The sequence below is a fragment of the Eumetopias jubatus genome, unplaced genomic scaffold (genome assembly GCF_037043125.1).
Source record: "Eumetopias jubatus isolate StellerSeaLion01/CBP00866 unplaced genomic scaffold, mEumJub1_p1.0 scaffold_6, whole genome shotgun sequence".
Taxonomy (NCBI): domain Eukaryota; kingdom Metazoa; phylum Chordata; class Mammalia; order Carnivora; family Otariidae; genus Eumetopias; species Eumetopias jubatus.
Window position 1 is genome coordinate 83,354,072 of NW_028274812.1, and position 20,042 is coordinate 83,374,113.

Consider the following 20,042-nt stretch of genomic DNA (forward strand, 5'->3'; position numbering starts at 1 on the left):
TACCAACTAAATGAAGAAGAAACTGATGAAAACATCATAAAACCACTTAATATAAAATTTAGTTTTTCCCTTTTAAGAATTTCAATTACTGAAAAAATAAAAAAATCTGAAATAAGTATCAGCATCAAACCCTCCATGGCTAATTTACAATAATGAAATAATTAAAAACAATTGCTCCTAAGAAAATATTTTTATTTAAAAGTTGCCTCTATGAAACATTTTGATAGCATCTCTTTCATGGAAAGTGGAAATAATATTTTTCTCTGACTCTTAGTACTATTTAAAGCACTTACAGTTGATATAAATGAGTTCTAGCTACCATGTCCCTTTTTTTCTTTTAAAGATTTTATTTATTTATTTAACACAGAGAGAGGGAGAGAGAGAGAGAGAGAGAGACAGTGAGAGAGGGGACACAAGCAGGGGGAGTGGGAGAGGGAGAAGCAGGCTTCCCGCCGAGCAGGGAGCCCGATGCCGGGCTCGATCCCAGGACCCTGGGACCATGACCTGAGCTGAAGGCAGATGCTTAAACGACTGAGCCACCCAGGTGCCCCGCTTTCTGTCCTTCTTAACTGCATGAATATTTGCCAATGTCTACTATTAAAAGAATTACCAAAAATCATTTTAAAGTGAATCCAACACATTACATATGAAATTAGACAAAAAAGATTAATGTTTTCAGTCTCTCTTTTGACATAATTGTATGAAAGTTAGGAATAAAACCTTAACCCGGAACTTTTTAACCAGGCAAAATTTTGTTCTCCAAAGCAAAGACCTGTTCTTACAAAAAAGCTCACTTCTATTAGTTTTTCTACTTCTTTTCCCCTTTGGAAATCAACAGAGCATCTTGATTAGATGACTATTAAACTGATTAGATGACTGTTACTGAAATGCACATTGATTAAAAATATAGACTCTTCACTGGTCCATTCAAATTTTCGTTATTTTCCTACCTTTTGGTCACATCTATAAACACGATTTTTTTTTTTAAAGTAGGCTCCATACCCAACGTGGGGCTTGAACCCATGACCCTGAGATTGAGTGACATGTTCTGCCAGCCAGGCGCCCCTATAAACGTGACTTTTGAGGAAGATTTATGTAACAGTGTTTTTAGGAAGATTGTCAAAGATTATTCCTAGGAGACCAATAAGAAGGTCTCTCTGGAGAAAGTAAGCCAAAGGACATTGTGGTCATTGATTGTGGCATCAATCAGCTGGGGACTCTAGGAGGGGGCACCTGCACAACTATGGGGAACCGTGCAAGGGAATTCTTCCTCCTTTAGGAACCAGACGTACAAATAACTCAAATGGCCCAGCATGCAGGCTACTACTGGATGTTCCCTGCCAGGGAACTGTGTGGCATTATTGTAACCCCACAGTAATCCTCTTGGACTTAGAATGCTGTAGTCCTTGTTATACTTAATTAGGGTTTTAGCCCTTCATAGGATAAGCATTCTACAAATTCTCGCCTCAGGCACAATATGGCGACTGAGCCGTTAACAATCCAGTGCGTGCAGCAGCTCAGCAGCTGTCCCACCACAAGGAGGCGCCAGGGCTGTGCGGAACCCTGCCTATTTGGCCCTGGCGTAGAGTATCAAAGCAGGCAACAGGCAACAACGAAAATTACAAGCGGGTTGAAAACCTCATTCAAGAAGTCCTTAGGAAGAGTGAGTCTCTGAGCAGGGCTCAGGTAGGATGGCGGTGGAACCAGGTCATGCACCTGAGGTTAGTTGGCATTCTCAAATTTCATGTCAATAGCCGGGATGCTGGGTACCTCTGCTTCCGTGAGGTGTACGTTCTGAAGAGCTTCTGCTTATTACTACAGAACTTACTAGGAGTGAGGGAAATAGAGCAGCACATTACTAAGCATTTCACCACCACGAAAGTGCTTAGGGATTTCTTTTTCTTTTTAGAACAACAAAGCCATTTGGCTTTATTGTTTTTCAGATATAATATACAGACTATTTAAGCAGTAAGTCCTAACTACATAGTTTAATTGTGCTGCTTGGAAAATAATCAGTGCTCTTAATGGTGAGGTTGAAACCACTGGATGTGAAACACGCATTACAAATGATGGTAGCCTGTATGTTAGCATCGGATTCATATGAAAATAAGAACATAAATATTTTAAAATACAGCAACCCTTGTAATAAATAGCAATGCAACACAGTATAAACGAGGAACAAAATATTTCAGAACCTTAAATATTTATAGGAATCAATGAAGCTGATAACATTAATTGCTTTGAAATATTAAAAAAGGTTCTTGATTTGTATAAAATACCTGCAGTTGTAGTTAATATCAATAATTGTCAGAATACATGCTCCAAAAAGTCAGAAGAAAAGATTCTAGGTCACTAGCTTGTTAAAAAAAGAGTTTCTTATTGTAAGTCTTTCTTACAGACTTAGTCTTAAGACTAAATCTTTCCCCTCTATCAATAAATGCGAACAGAAGGAGAAACCATTTTCAAAAGATTGTTTTTGAAACAATCTAACATTTTGCCCATAAGGACACAAGTTGATTATGCTGGAAAAAAAAAATGTCTAGCCTTACTTAGTTTAACAACACATGCAGATCATTCATTGCACATAGAAGAAAGAAAATGTAAATAATGGAAAACAAACGCCCAAGAAATACAAGAATGCACAGTCTTTTCTGTCAGCATTCTAGTGTTCTCTCCTAAGAACCACATATCTCAGAACCTAATAAAGCCAACCACGTAGGAGCAATTTGGACAAAGCACTCAGTGGATCACAGCAGAAGATGATAACGTAATAAAAGAATATCATTTATGCTTTAACTTTGAAGACATGCATCTTTGTAACAGTCTCACAAGAACCTGTTAAAGCAACTTTAGATAGTCTAATAAGAAGTCTGACAGGGTTCTATTTAAAGCCCACAGACTGTGATCAAGGCAGCTTAACTATGAAGCATGCACATAGCCAACAATTGTTGGTTAAAGAGACAGGGTAGGCAGAAGTAGCAAGATTTATAGATAATTCCCAAACTTCCGTTGGCATGACCTAGTCTAGTAGCAATAAAAACCTAACAGGGAGGAAGAAGAGCCTTTTTGTGGCAGGGTGTACAAGATGGCTGACTGACCTCCTTGTCAAGGAGGAAGGGAGGAGGACCTAAAATCTCAAGGTGAGAGTACTGGCTTAATTGGGTTCGATGGGGTTATAGGTAAATTCTATTTTCTGAAAGTGACAATTAGTACCAAAACAGAGAAAAACTATCCAGTTTAAAAAAATGAGTTGGAAAAATTACTTAATGGGATGAGTAATTACAATAAAATCAATAAACATATTCACCACATATGGGATTAGAACTGTTTTAATGGGAAGACAGAGGAAAGCAAATGAATCATTAAATGATGCTAAAGAAGTTGCATTTATGGTCTAAGTAGAGGAAGAACAGAGCAGGCTCAATTGAGACTAATGGTAATTTGTACCTGACCCCGTACCAAAGACATTATTTTAATGTCTCAGAGAGACACTATTTCAACTGTTGTTTAGTTGAGAGCCTCTTGAGACTGATGGTTTGTATATTTAAAGAAAAATTTTGGACCTGTTGCAAACAATACAAAAGCATCACAGAACTGGATGTCTTTCCCTAGCTCAAATTTGTTTAAAAATACCCTAACCTCAGTGTAGAAAGACAAAAATCTCTCTAACCAGAATATTCCAAAGCAGGGAACCTCATTAGCTATGGGGGTATACCAGTGTGTGTGATGCTTCACTACATTCTGCAGCGAGAAAAGCCTCTCCGTGTCTGGCCCGGTCATTCAGAGGGAGACCGGGCCAGACGCACCAGGAGAGAGTTACTGGCTACTGTGCTAAACCCATCCACGCTTGAATTACTCCCAGTTCTTAACACAATGAAAAGCCAGGAGGAAAGATTTAGGAGACTTCAGGCTCTGAGATATCTGGAAGATCACAGAGTTGGCTGAAGTTTCTCTCTTCTGCTTATCTGAATCACCATCAGTAACCCAATGGCCCCAAACACAGTAAAGGGCTTTGCATTTGGCTAGTGTTAATTAATCCATTTGAAATTGGGTCAAGGATTAATCAGCAATAGTCTGGACCCAAATCTGCTCTCTTCTAAGAAACACTCCGCATTATAAATGCATTTTCCTTTGTGCACATTTTGCTTGAGTAAGGGCAAATTTGTTTTTCTTAAGATGGTACTGTTGCTATTGTTAATACAATAGTCTTTTTGCATTCATTATGCAGTATTATAAATTCCATTGCCCATGGAACACAACAAGGTGAAAGCTAAAGTGATGTTTTAAAATGCGAGCTTCAGCTTTTTTCCTTCAGATTATTGAAATGTTTTTACTTTTTCATTGTCTCTCTTTTTGTATATTTCCTCATTCCCATTTTTGTTGGTGTTTTCTCTTTCTACGTGAACTACTGGCGATCAGGGACATTTTATAACTCTATCTAAGAATTGTTTATTGAGCCCATTCTCTGTCATAGCTTTGCACAGGGTGATGTGATACATAATTGGGGGACAGAAGACCTAAGTGTATGAAGTATGAAACATCAAGTAAGGCATGAATGCTCAATAAATGGTAATATAGGACATGTTTCATGGTGGTTTTGCCAAATGTCCAGTGACCATAGAGAGGCAAGAAATCTGTGCGAAACATACCTCGGTGTTTCTGTATATGTTCAAAACTACAGGTGAGTAATTTTTGACACCCTTCTTCACAAGCATGTTGAATGAATTTTGATATTTTAGGTACATGTGAACATCATGAAATTTAAAAAATTTGGTCAGTAGTCTTTTTGAATCGTGACAGCTGATTGGGAGGTTCATTTTTGGAGTGAAGAACAAAAAAGCTCCATAGTTACACTTTAATTTTGTCTTTGCTTTCTGCCTTGGTAACATTTGGAAAAAGTGCAATATCGTGTCAGCCCAAGGGAACCCCTCACTCAGGACTGCCATACCACGTCACACTTTTGTGAGCACCTCCACATGATTCACAGACTTCCCCTTTAGGTGTCAATAGCTCTGTTTTGGAGGATGAAACCAAGACAGGTGACCTTGCTCTCAGGTAGCTATGGAGTTTGTGCCAAAGATAGTCTCAGCCTTTAGGATTTGGAGACAAATTACCCTTTGACATAATTTGTAAATGGATAGCTCCTGAAACAAGGAGAGCTTTTCAAATATCACCAAATAGACTAAATGTCTTATAATGGCTATGATTCATTTTGTGTAACTCTTTTCAAGTAAAATGGCCACAGGGGAAGGACGGTGGGGTTTGCTGGGAGTCTAGACAGAAAAAGACTAAATGGTCAGAATTGGTGAGACTGCCTGTTCTAGAGTCTATGCAAAGAATATTCTGAGTCTAATCACCAGAACCTCTCTTTGGGCAGAAATATTTCTAAAGTAGAGAAGATCAAATCTTCAGGCTACTAAAACTTTCTGGAAATATCACCCAGGAATATCTAATGACCTTGGCCCTAATTCTTTGCCTACCAAGTAAGAGAAGAGTCCTTAATGCCATCCCTGTGTAGGCTTACCTTCCTCAAAGGAGTGTTGTGCATCCTGCCACATCTATCTCTCATCATGGATGCCTTTACGTTCTGGTGCGTGAATCTTTTTAAGTGTTAATATAATGCAGAAATGGATGACCCAGAACCTCATCATCCCAAGTGAACTTTCAAAACTAGTTTCAGGACTGTATAAGTATATTATAATTAGTGTCATTAGTATGACAGTACAAAACTAAAGGAACAATCCCTGGACTCCCATTGGTCCCCACCCAGGGGCCAACTCTGTGCAGGTGGAATGCCTGTTGTTTCCTCACTACTGAAACAAGTAGCAATGCTAGGAAAAACTTTTTTCTTCTTCCCTTCCAGGCACCTGGGATTCTCCTGCTGGTTCTGCCTCTGCTACTCCTCACACCAGCAGTGCTGAGATCCACCTGGCTCTGTCCTTCGGGGCTATGCTCTCAAATCCAGACTCTTTCCTGGCACTCAATAACACAGAATAAAATGTTCTCTTTCACCTCCCATTCCTCCTAGGTCTAACTCTCTGCTCTTTAATCTGATAAAGAATTTCCTTGAAAGGATGAAAGAATGGCCACAAATTATTTGGTGAAGTTTCTTCTTCCTAAAAGATGGGGCAGTTGTGCGGGGGGAGGCTCTTCTTCTGAATCATGTTACTCAAGTAAACCAATGCTTAATGAGCTGGAAATGTCACAGAAAGATTGTTTTTACCTCCTGTACACAGTGCTCCTTTTGCCCAAAAATCCCATTTTATTACTCTAAAAGGACCCCGATGAAGGGGAATATATCTTACATTGCTTCCCAGAATTTGAATACTTTGGTAAGACTTCCATCTGAGAAAATGGTACCAAGGAATAACCAAAGGCCATAATTATTATTTTTCCCCAAGAATGTTCCATGCCCTGCCGATTATAAAAAGCAGTGAGTTAGGGAGACACTGATGCTTCCAAGGGGGAAAAAGAAATCAATGAAACAGCAACCTTTGCAGGCAATCTTGTGAAAGGTCACTTTTAATCATCTTGTATTTCTTGATCAATTTTACTCACATGAGATACATTTAAAACATCGGTTAGGTATCAGATTTATAAACAAACATGGAGCAGAAGAGAAATCACAAACCTGCTGGATGTTTCCCCTTGTTCTTTCCTTCAGGTGCGTGCAGGCAGAAGAGAAATGATGATAAACTGGTGAATACATTTATAGCACGTGATAATGGAGGATGGGGAATAAAGTACCCTAAGTAATTCTTTTTAAGCAAGATCCACAGAAGCAGTATTCCTTATAAGAAATGTACCCAACTTTTCAACATATACTCTTTGTGGCACAGACCTGAGCTGGCACGTTTACTTAGCAAGACCAGCAGTGCCCACATGTAACCTAAAACTGTAAACTCCACATTAGCTAAGGTTATCCATGGTTAAGAAAGCAGCTGTGATCTAACTGGCATCAATAAGGACTCTTAGAATAGTGCTGGTTACACTGTACCTTCAATCACTTGTTGAGGAAGATTTTGTTTTCATATTGTATACAGTACGAATTCTCTTGAAGTAAATTAGGCGCATGGGAAATTGAGCACAACTACCTTGGACTAGTGTTGGATGGTATTTTTAACAACCCATTTTAGCAAATGCAGGTCTGTGCAACGTGGTGTAGGGTCCCTACTCTTTACAAATGACTGTGTGTCTTCGGGCAAGCACCTCACTTTCTTGTAGGTCTTGATTTTCTTATGAAAAAACTGAAGGCACTGGATTACAGAATGTCTACATTCTGACTTTTTACACTATCACATGGCATCCTTGGAGCTTGATAATTCCCCACAGCTTCATAAAATATCAGACTCACTCCCTAAAAGAGCACATTTACCTGTGTTATACACTTTGCACAGCCTTCATTTTCTCTGAGAAGAAAATCAAGAAAAATATGTTCCCTCTGTAAATCTGTCTGTTATTAAAACAAAACTTTGAAATAGCAACTGCTAAGACCTCGAAAGCCTATGTGAGACCAGCCAGACCAGAAAGGAGAGAGTCAGAAACTGCGGGGTATATGCCTGGCGGAACTGAGCGGGTATGGCCTGCCCCCTCACCCTACCCTGTCTCCCCTGCATCCCTGTCACACCTCTCTTCCATCCTACCCCCTGAAATGAGGTTGAGGAGTCAAAGCATCTCATTGTATCTCTAAAACTCCTGGGAACAAGAGCATGAGTTCATGTTTTTTAATGACAGCGATATCATTGATGATGATGCTATTGATAATATGATCTCTTCCCTGACCACCTATTTAAAATTGTAATCCCTAATGTCCCCCAAATTCCTTCCCTACTTTATACTGTTCTCCTTAGCACTACTCTAGTACATATTTTATTTATTTGTTTATTTATTTATTTATTTATTTAATTTATTTTCTCTCCCCAATGTCCCTTGAATATACATTCCCCAAAGTCTGAGGTTCTAAACTATTTGGTTTCTTTTTTCTTTCACTACTACACTTCTAGTGCCTGGAAATTGCAAAATAAGAGGTGCTCAATGAATAGTTATTTAATGAATGCACAAATGAATGAATGAATCATCTCTTCAGAAGTTCTTAAACTCTGAATGTTATAGGAAATACACTATATAAATAAAAAGAAGTTTCAGTCTGTTTCTTATTACATCACTCTGCACTCAGTAAGCCAATTAATTATAAATGTAAAAATATCCCCCTAAGTCATTGTAAATTATTCTCTTCATAGATCTACAAACTTGAAAGCAGGTTTGCTTTCTAAAGCAAAGGTTCTGAACTTGGCTTCAGGGAGCCTGTGAATACATTAAAATTGTAGGCAAAATTCTGATTTTTTTGCATTTAATATTTTTTTTTGTGGGAAAGAGTCCACAATTATTATCATGTTCTCCATGGTTTAACAAAACTAACAACAATAATAAAGATTAAGAACCACACAATTTGGAACAATAACATGTCACTAGAGGGAGAGATGTTAGGATATTCAGGTTTCCTGAACTTTGCCAGGATGGCTGTGTCATTCAGGACAAGTACCCCGTTATTCAGTAAATGGGGCCGAGACTCAGAGGTAAATGGGGGGTTCAGGGAAAGGACAATGAGGCGGATGGCTGACAGCCAAAGTGGAACAGCATGAATATAGGTGTTTGCATAAATTCTCCTCTCCCTTCCCTCCCCTCCCCCATTTAAAATGGAAAATTTCAGAGGAAGAAAGAGAAATTATGTGAGTAAAATCATAGTTTATGCACTGGGAGAATTTGACTTATTATTCAATAATTTTTTCCAGGCTTCAGAATGACTTTAATCCAAAAACTTCGGGAAGTGGAAAGCCAGATTATCACATGATAATAGATCATTCTCTTCTGTCACTTGAGAACCTTCTTTTGTTTCTTCTACTAGTTTTCGTCTTACATATATACCTAGAAACCTTCATGAGTACAAGAAACATAATTTCTATACAATTCCCATTTCTGACTCAATACCTCCAAGGAATAGATTTTTTGTTTTTATTACCACAACTTTGAAAGAGTCTCATACTCAATAAAGGAAAGTCAACTCAATTTTAAGATCTACATGAAAAGAGATTTCTCATGCATGCATTCATTTGACAGCATCCATGCTTCTTTCCTTGCTAAGGTTCCGTCCCTTCTGAAGACCTGAGGTTCTAGGAATATCTCTTTCACAGGTTTTGATCCCAGCTTTTAGGAGACATGTCCTATCAGAGCTTAAAAGTTATCTTGCTCACCTCTCATCCTTCACTTTGTGGATGGGGCCCGGGGAGGATCAGGGAAGTAATGTAACAGATCCTGACAGTTAGTGACAGATGTATGGCTTCCTAACAGTGTGTGCTCTGAAGCAGCACAAACCTCCTTTGAGACTGAAATTCCAGGCAATAAGTCATGAAGGGTTCTCCAGTTGATTGCTCTTCCACAGCAAGTAAGAAAGAGGTTTCTCTGATTGAATCACAGTAGTTGGATGCCTTGAATCCCATGAAGCCACTAGGATTAAGGTTTTGTTGGACTATGAAAGGGAACAGCAGGTGCTCTAAAGTACTAAGTAAATAAGCACTTTGGTAACCTTTGGACAACCTGAGGAACTGACTATTGCAATCAAGCTGGGTGACACAGAAAGCCTTTCCCTTGGCTTATGTGCTTTGGTTGTTTCAATGAGGACTTCTTTAATGAATATGGTGATTTTGATTAAGTATATTCGGATAGTTGAACTGGAGTCCAGGATTCCAGGACTAAGGATTTTTTTTTAAATTAAAGATCACTGTGGTAACCATTAGGACTGTTCATAAGTTTTCTGGTTCTCTTCTCTTTCCAGGCACATGGGAGGACTGCACTTTCCCATCCCCTTTGAGTTGAGGCCTGGCCAGGTGATTTGTTTGGGCCAATGAAATGTAAATGGAAGCCATATTACTTTCCAATTTTGAATGCTAATTTCAAATTTTAATCTGATTGGTCCCATTGCTTCACTGAATGGGGTAATCCTATTAGGACTCCAGCTATTCTTTTGCTACTGACACTAGCTTGATCAGCATGTGAAAGCTCCAGGACCATCCTCTAAGATGATCCAGATGAGAAATGACTTTGAGGGACTTTATGCAAAGATACATTGCTCTCAAAGTGCTCCCTGCTTGGGGTCAGGTGACCGACGGAGTTTAAACCATCATTGTTTTTCAAGAACCATGGTGGTTACTTTTAGAATTTCAGTGGGCTTTATGAAATGATTTATTAGAAAATAAGCATGAAATAGTAGCAATAAATCTCTATAAAAGTTTGAATTTCTTTAATCTTTAAGTTCAGTCTGTGAATGCTGAGGAACAACACTGAGTCCATTTAGTTTTGTGCCTGAGGTGCTACTGAACAGGTTTGAATCTCTTGAAGGGCAAGAGAGAATAAGACAATCCAAATATCAACACGTACGTGTGTGTGTGTTTGTGTGTGTGTGTGTGTGTGTGTGTGTGTGTGTATGTGTGGTTTGTTTTGGGAACGTGAAGAGGCTTGATGAGAGCACCAGCTGTCACAGTGATACCTACTTGGTAGGGCTGCAGGTGTGCAAGGCCTTCAAGTGTGGCTTCCAGGTTGCAATGGAAACAGATTTCTCATCAGCTGCATAACTACGCCAAACACACTGCATGTGGCATACGTGGGGACATAAAAAAGAAAAAACAAAAGAGAGGAGAAAATAGAATAAAATGAAAAGGGAGATTATTAAGTTAATATATATTAAGAATCTTTTCCTTGTCATACTTGGCCCCGATTAAATGCCCAGAGGGTGAAGAAGGCGACTTTGGCATTTTCAGCCTGCTGTTAAACACATTCTGCCACATCAGTGGAACTGGTTTTCAAAACAACTCACACCAGACAATAAAAGTACCAAAAAGTATAACATAAAAGCAACCTGTGAATTGGCTAGGAAAGGAGATGATATTATCCGAGGTAAACTATCTGAGCAAGAACATGCATTTCGGGAACGACTGCACATCTTTAGTCACCATTTGATAAGATAGTGGCAAAGGACTACCTACAACCCACAATGCAACTAGTAAACTAACAGTAAACCAGCTAGTAAACTAATGAAAGGGTCATTAATGAACATTAATTAGTGTCATTCCCTGACATTGGACTGTGTAATACTGCTAATGCTAAAAATGGGGACAGTGATAATAAAAAGCAGGGCTAAAACAAGACAGGGAAAATGTACTCTCTAGGAATATAATTGGAAAGTTAAAAATTTAATGTCATGGTCTAAGAATATGTTAGGGCTTTTTGATGTAAAACATAAGCTCTCTCTACTTTATATAATTACAACTGACATATATAATACAATGTATCTTCACGTAGTCCTTACACTGGAAAGGTGGATTCAGACTCTTATTTTGTAGAAGAGAAAAATAAAGCCTCAGGTAAATTAAGAGGTTTACACAAGGTTGGTAGAGTTGAGACATTATCTCATACTGCCTGGTTCTTGGTCATAGAATCCCTCTGTTGCCCTTTGCTTACTACCTGATGGCTATTGCTGGAAAAGTTTCCCTCCAAACTGTCCATCTGGGAGATTGCCCGAACTTATTTTCTATATAGATGTTAGTGAATTTTTTTCCTTTGTAATAAGTCTGCAAACATTTCTAATGACAAAGTGTTTACTCCAATATCCCGAGAGAAGTTTTTTTTTATTATAATTCATAAATCAAAGCATTCTACTTTATGTGGCAGATCCATTTAAACGGGTCATTCATGATTTTGAAACTTACAACGAAAAAAACAGTGATCTAATAATAGGCCTTTTCTTGAGAATATCATTAAATAAATATGCCCTGAACAAAAATACTTAAAAGTTGACCCAACAACTTTGGGAAACTGTTTGGCAGTATCTATTAAAGCTGGATATTTATACATATACATACCCTATGATACAGCTACACATTCCTACATACATACTCAATGATGTGTTTATATATATTCATCAAAAGATATGTAGTATCATGTTCAAAACTGCACTGCTCTTAATAAGCTGAAGCTGGAAATGCTCAAACACCTACCAACAGAAGAATAAATAGGTAAAATGTGGTACATTAACATAGTGGAATAGTCCACAGTAATAGCACGCTGGAACTATGCTCAGTGATGAATGAACTTTATATGAATCACGTTGAGTGAAAGAGACGAGACACAAAAGAGGACATGCTGTGTGATTCCATTTGATTTATGCTGTTTGAAGGCATCACAGTGGTTACCCTTGGGGGACAGTGATTGAGAAAGGATACATAGAAGGTACTGGTCATGTTCTGTTTCTTTATCTGGGTGCTGGTTACACAGGAGTGCTCAGTTCTCTTTAGGTATGTGCTCTATTCTGTATGCATATTACACTTCAGTAAAATGTTCAAGAAGTGATATAAAAAACTAGGAAAATATATCTTAAGACCTGAGGATATTTAAAAAAATATTATTAAGGAAGGTTTAAATAATTGAAGCGGGGTTCCTTGCCTGGAGCTTTGCTTACATGGCTCATTGTTGATTTATCTTACAAATCTGTGAAAACTTATGCTAAGCATCTTGGCATCTTAAAGAGAGTAAAACAATTATCACATCATCTTGAAATGTTAGTTTTTGCAAATAATGTTTAAACACAGTTTACAGAGTGACCTAGAGTAATCAATGAAAACACATGGGTTTATCATTGCAGTTTCTTATATAGTGAGGCCCAGGGAAACTCCAATGCTCTGACAGCACAGATGGCTACTTTAATTAAACAATTTTCATAGAAGGCATCATATAGATGTGAACTCAGATGCTTTGAAAGCAAGACCTGTGTAGAACTGGAAGCACCCAGCAAGCCTGTGCATTATTAGATACCAGTGAAAAAAATCCCAAACAAAACAACAAAAAATGGGACGAAGACATTACCTGCCCATGTTACAAAGAACTAGGGATGAACCAGGCCTCTTTTAGAAAATTAAAGATTTCCTTAAAAATGAGTCCTGATTTCTTGCTCTTTTTCTATTAAGTTGATCTCAGGAGCTAAGCTCTTATGCCCTTCATTACTCTTCTCCTAAAAATGTCTTGGAAATGGGAGATACAGAAGGAGCAGTGGCATCTGAATCGGAGCGGATATTAGTTAACAGTAGAGATGGAAATGGAAAGTGTAACTTCATTAGTCTTATAATCTTAACAACTTTGTCCCGTCCTTAGCTTGCTCACTCAACTAATTGCTTCAGGTACCTGAACCTCAAGGCCACGACCATATGATCAAGTAGCTGATCTTCCTACATTTAAAGCCAAAATCACATAGTGGTTGGCAAGAGAAAAATAATGCCCCAGAGGGATTTAATTGACATGGCAAATGTACTCCAAAGGATAGGGCAACAAGAAACAAAATGAAAGCCAAATTTACCATTTATCAGGTGACCCTGATGCTCTAGGCAGCCAAACAAATTCAAACTTTGGTCTATAATTATAAGTACAATATCAGTATAATTAAGTCTTTAAAGGGAGTATTTAGTTTGTATTGTCTAGAGTATTACAGCTATGGCACATTTGACCCTTTCTGGAAATTTTAGTTTCAGGTCACCTTCCAAAGTATAATTAACATGGAACTGATTATTTTCAAGGTACAGGATTTAAGAAGTTGGAGTACAAAAAGATTTAGGGTGAAAACCAGCAATCCCTTCCCCACCTTGCTTCTCATTACTTTTTGTTCCTTAGAGGTAAACCCCCTTCACCTCTTACAGCTGTTGCTTCTATTTTTAAGAATTCTTATTTTTAAGGATTGTTCTCATACTTATGTTTCTTGATATTTCAATTTTAGGCATTACCAATTAGCTTCCCGCCATGAAAAATAATGGCAGCTCACTCACACATCCTATTTCTTTCCTTTTATCCGAACAACAACTTTTAGTTCAGTTGCTATTTAGCATTTGCACTATTATGACCATGTAACTACTGTTCCTAGTTCAGCAATGTGGTGTACCAGGACTACTTTTACTTTCCTATATATAGAGTTTTGTTTTGTCTTAGAGTAATTATTGCCCTATTTCAATTTCTTGGTTTGCTTTTTTGTACCTCTTACAAATACATTGCCCAACTAATAGAACTCTAAAATTCCACTCCTCAAATACATCATGGAATCTGTCAGTTTCATTTTTTATTTCCTTGGAGATCTATTTCCTGGAGCTCTCCAGCCTCCTGCTTCCTCTGCTCTTGAGACCTGCTTGAGCTTTTGTTCTGGGCTTCTCTTCCTATCATCCTGGGAATTCCCTTGGCTCTTTTTTGGGTGGGATCTCTTCTTTCCTGGATCCCGTGTCTCTTCTTGGTTTATCTTCTTGTTTTAGAAGAGTAATTCTATCCAAGTAGCTTTTTTTTTTTTAAATTCAGCTTTATTTAGGTATAACTGACTTATATAAAACTGTAAGACAAGTGAAGTGTATATCATGGTGATTTGTTAGATGTATATATTACCCCCATGTCTTTATTTTCTTCTTCTTCTTCTTCTTCATCTTTATTTTCTTCTTTTTTTGTGAAAACAACTAAGCTCTACTCTTAGCAGATTTCAGTGATATAATACAGTGTTCTCAACTATAGTTCCTATGTTGTACATTAGATCCTCAGACCTTATTCATCTTATAGCTGAAAGTTTTTACCCTTTTACTCTATTTACCCGACACTCCAGCCCCTGGCAACCACTTTTTACTCTGCTTCTAGGAGTTTGACTTTAAAAAAATTCAGATTCCATATATAAGTGAGACCATGCCGTATTTGTCTCCTTCTGTCTGGCTATTTCACTTAGACTAATGCCTTCAAAGTCCATCCATGTTGCCACCAATTGAGGAATTTTCATGCTTCTCATGGTTGAAATAACGTTCCTTTGTATACATATACCACTGTGGAAAACAGGATGGCAGTTCCTCAAAAAATAAGAAGCAGAACTACCATTATGATCCAGTAACCCCACTTCTGGGTTTATATCCAAAGGAAATGAAAACTGGATATCAAAGTGCTATCTGCACTCCTGTGTTCAATGCCACACTCTCCATAACACCCCAAATGTGGAAATAATCTAAGTGTCCTATTAATGGATGAATGGACAAAGAAGATGTGATATGAAAGCTAATGCCATCTTAATTCTTTACCCTTTGGATACATCCTGCCCAGAAGGCACGTAAGGTCCTTTTTGCAAGTGTTCTTTTGTTTGCAGTGCTGGGCACTTGGTGGGCCCAGGGTGGACCCTGAGTGACCACTCAGTTCTGGAGAATCATAATATAACATTTCTTTGCTAAAATCCTCCCTTAATTTCCCTGTACTCTTTTTGAGGTATTAGTTGGATATTTGATCTCCTGGTAGCATCATCCAACTTTCCTTCTTTTTTGGTCTTATTTTCTATCTCTGTCTTTTTCTTCTAATTTCTGGGAGGTTTTCACAGCTTTAGCTCTGTTCCATTTTCTTTTCTTTTCTTTTTTTTTCTGCCATCATGTTTCACACATCTAGGAAACTTTTTCTCAGGCTGTTCTTATTTATGAATAAAGCACTAAAAAAGATTATTATAAGCTCTGTATAAGGCTTGAGAGTATTGACTGGTGGCCTTACTTCAGGGTAACTGGGTGAAGACTCAGGTGGAAGCCGAAGTCTCAATATATAATTATTTTTTCTTTTGGGCTGCATAGCTTCCCCATAGCAGTATCTTCTAATCTCTTCCCTTCAGGAGAATAAGCCTGTCGGTCAGCGTCCACTTCACAAACTTTCACTTAATTCTCCTGTTTCTCTTTCCAGCAAGCATCTTGGCTCCACCCTGACCTGGTCCAATCTTTCTCAAAATAAACCCCCTAATGTGGCATTTTTGAAGTATCTTTAAATGCTAGCCCCAAGACTTCAGAGATCCATAAATGAGGACACAACTGCTGCTATTTGAAAGGAGTAATGCATTATGATTCAGACCCCAGGGACTGAGTCCTAGCTCTTCCTAGGCTTGGCCTGAAGATCAAGTGACATCATGTATTAGAAACACCCTGCAAACTGAAAAATACTTTGCAAGTCTGGGCATTATTAATAAAAGCTGCGGCATTTGGGCAGGTATTCAAGCTGTTTTCTTTTCCCAGACTGCCCCATTTGAAATGAAAAGTTAATTTAAATAAATCATGCAAAGATATTGACACAGCTAAATTTGCTGAAAGCTGCTGGGGTTTTCAACTTTTCTCTAAAACCCAGAAAGGCTGGTTAATTTAATTGTCTCACCAACCAAATGACAAAGCAATTTGGGCCTCCCAGTGCCTTTTTATTTTTTTTATTTATGTTAATTTTTTATTGAAGTATAATTGACATATAACATTAGTTTCAGGTGTACAGCAAAATGATTTGATATTTGTATATTATGTGAAATGATCACCATAATTATTCTAGTCTCCTTCAGTGCCCTTTGAGAAAGATAGTGGCTCTGGCTTAAAACAAATGACATTACTCTTGGTCTTGATCCTTTGTGTGTTCAGCAAATCAAGGCAGGTTTATTGGGTGAGAAAATAAATGGATCAGCAAGTAAGGATTGCTTTTCAATCTACTGCATCCTTAAAAATAAATTTCTGCAATATATAATCAAAGCTTAAAGCTCTGAATTCTGGCTAAGGATTACAGCAAGGAAGAACAATGAAAACATTTAATAATTATATTATTATTCCTATGTCTAGTAAAAAATCAATTGCATTTGGATGGGGGGAGAACAGTTGCCTTTTAAATTTGTAGATTCTACTTTGATTAATGAAATTATGATTAGATTTTAAAGGTATTCTTGAGCATTTTAAGTCTTTCATTTTATACTATTTTTTGTTCAGCATAACACATAAGCTGGAGTTTTAAGTAAAAGAAAATTAGTGATTTCACAAATATTACCTACGTCTGCATTAGTTTAATTATTATTTTTTATTGAAGCATAGTTGACACACACTGTTACATTAGTTTCCGGTGTACAGCATAGCGATTTGACAATTCTATATGTTATTGTTGTGTTTACCACAAGTGCAGCTTCCATCTGTCACCATATAACGCTATTACAATACCATTGTCTATATTCCCCATGCTGTACCTTTCATCCCCGTGACTTATTCACTCCATAACTGGAAGCATGTACCTTTCACTCCCCTTCACCCATTTTACCCAGTCTCTTATCCCCCACCCCTATGGCAATCATCAGTTTGTTCTCTTATGGGTCTGTTTGTTTTTTGTTTGTTTGTTTTATTTTTTTAGATTCTACATATAAGTGAAATCATATGGTATTGTCTTTGTCTGACTTATTTCACTTAGTATAATACCCTCTAAGTCCATCCTTGTTGTCACAAACAGCAAGAACTCACTCTTTTTTATGGGTGAGTAATATTCCATTGTATAAGTATACCACATATTTTTTATCCATTCATCTATTGATGGACACTTGGGTTGCTTTCATATCTTGGCTATTGTAAATGATGCTGCAGTAAACATAGGGATGCATATATTTTTTTCAAATTAGTGTTTTTATTTTCTTTGCGTAAATACCTAGTAGTGGAATTACTGGATCACATGTTATTCCTATTTTTAAATTTTTGAGGAAACTCCACACTGTCTTCCACAATTGCTGCACCAATTTACATCCCCACCAACAGTGTACAAGGGTTCCTTTTACTCCACATTCTCACCAACACTTGTTATTTCTTGTCTTTTTGATTTTAGCCATCCAGACAGGTGTGAGGGGATCTCTCACTGTGGTTTTGGTTTGCATTCCAATGATGATGAGTGATGTTGAGCATCTTTTCATGTGTCTGTTGGCCATCTGTATGTTTTCTTTGGAAAACCGTCTATTCAGGTCCTCTGCTGATTTTTAAATAGGACTCTTTGTTTTTTGGTTTTTTTTTTTTTGGTGTTGAGTTGTATAAGTTCTTTATATATTTTGGATATTACATCCTTATTGGATATACCATTTGTAAATATCTTCTCTCATTCTAAGTACGCTGCTTTTTCATTTTGTTGATGGTTTCCTTTGCTGTGTAAAAGCTTCTTACTTGTACAAGTTTAATTATTGATCACAGTATATGTTATATAATCCAGTTCCATAAAATGAAATTCTGGATCTCTGAGCACAACTGTTTGGTCAGTCTCTCAGTCTTTATGGGTTACCTGAAAGGAAGGCCTTGTCTGGCTTTAGCTGTGGACTTATAATTACCTCTGGTCCATTGATTTGCTACAAGAGTGGCAGTCTGTTTTCAAGTTCAATTGGAAATTGTTTTTGCACAATTTAGTGGTTGATAAGTTAGATCAGGGAAGTTCCTCCAATATTCTGGTATATCTGTCTTGTACAATATGGTAGCCAGTATCTATCATAATGCTACTGACCTCTTGAGATATGGCTAGTGCCACTGAGGAATTGAATTTATAAGCTTAAATAGCCACATGTAGCTATTGGCAACTGTACTGGGCAGTAGAGTTCTATATCATCACAAGGGATACGTGCAGGAGAAATGCCTCAAAGGGCTCACTTTCAAACAGAACAGTTGATATTCTAAAACGTTTTTTTTATATAGAGCCCCCTTTTAATATCCAGAAGTATCAAGGATCTGTACCTAAAAGTGGTTATATTTTGAGTATGTGTTGATTGAGAAAATATAAATAGAAAAGCTAAGAAATAATTTAGTAAGGATTTTAAATACATTTGAACTTTATTTGTGATAACAATATCTCCATTCTCCTGAGAGCAAGGAGTCCTGACATGGGTAAGATATATGATGGTTCCATATATAGACAGGGCTTGGTGCCCCGGACAGATGTAAGGAACCCATAGAAGAGCTTCTGCACTCGCCAAGTTGGAAAACACTGTTCTAGAATTAAAAGATGAGAAGGAAAGATATTAAAAGATAAAAATAGTAAGAAGAAAAATTCACTGAAAGTGTGGCAACATTTCATAAGGGTTAAGAAGCACCAAAGGATGAAAGGCTAACAGCTCTGGGCCTCAGGTGTTTTGTGTGCATACTAAAGTGTGTGACACCTCTTTCCATTATGGGGATTATTATTTGGCTTCAAATCTTCAACTTCTACTACTTAGGAATCTTTTTCTTTTAGAGAACAACATTTCTCTTTAATGCTCTTTTAAAACCCAAGCATTAAAAAAATAGAGATGGTTTGCATTAGAAGTCATGCCCAATGGTCTGTCAATACTTGTAGTTTGAGTTAAAGATTAATACTTATTTAGTCATTAGATATAAAATGATGTCCTTCATGATATAACTGAACTGCCCTCACCTGCTTCTTTCCCCTGCTCCATTTCTGTTGGATGTCCTGCCCATTACAGCTGCAGACAAAGGCTAAAGGTAGGGTTGTGCAGTGGTTACCCCTCACCAGTGCACCCACTTAAACCTACAATCTAAATGAAAACAGTGTGCTTGTCACTACACCATGAAGACAAATCTCCTAGCATCTCAGATCGCCACTCCAAACCCCAACAGTTTAGAAGTTCTGCGTCCCCCACTGTTTGGCGGGAAGGGAAGAAATCTCAGACTGTCTCCATAATTAAACACCAGCTTCATGGCATGGATTTAGAGAAGAATATACTTTGTGATTCTTAAACAACCTGGTTTTAGGATGGTTCTATTCTCAAAAGATATGGATGGCAATAGGAGAAGCATTCCTTGCTAATGCTGAAGCAAACCCAGAGTTATTGAAAAGAAAATGAAAATTAAACAGCCTTGTATTATGAGGTAGTTTCATATAATATGCTTATTACTTCATATTCTCAAACGTTGACATATTCCATAATCCCACCAGCTCTTAAAATAGGATGAACTATTTCAAGTTATTGCTCTAGGTGGCATTAAAAGCAATCTCATGGGCAGTAAACCTTGACATCCTAAACAAATATGCTGTTCTTCAGAGCAGTGGCATACATCTGCCTGGAGAAAGTAATCGTAATGCAGGGAACAATGCCATGTTCTGCTCCATCACTTAATGATCAATTATGTTTCATCAAGTCATCCGTAAGATACATTAGGTCATTCCAGGACCGACACAACTGCTAACCTCCG

At 37.6% G+C, this 20,042-nt stretch overlaps 1 protein-coding gene across 1 annotated transcript in view; it reads right to left on the reverse strand.

The window, feature by feature from the left end:
• Positions 1-20,042, reverse strand: part of KCNQ5 (potassium voltage-gated channel subfamily Q member 5) — a 495,907-nt gene that overhangs the window by 61,707 nt on the left and 414,158 nt on the right. Inside the window, exon 8 of the mRNA XM_028097505.2 lies at positions 10,548-10,642. Within this exon, the coding sequence (XP_027953306.2) occupies positions 10,548-10,642 (95 nt within the window). The remainder of the gene's footprint in view (positions 1-10,547; positions 10,643-20,042) is intronic.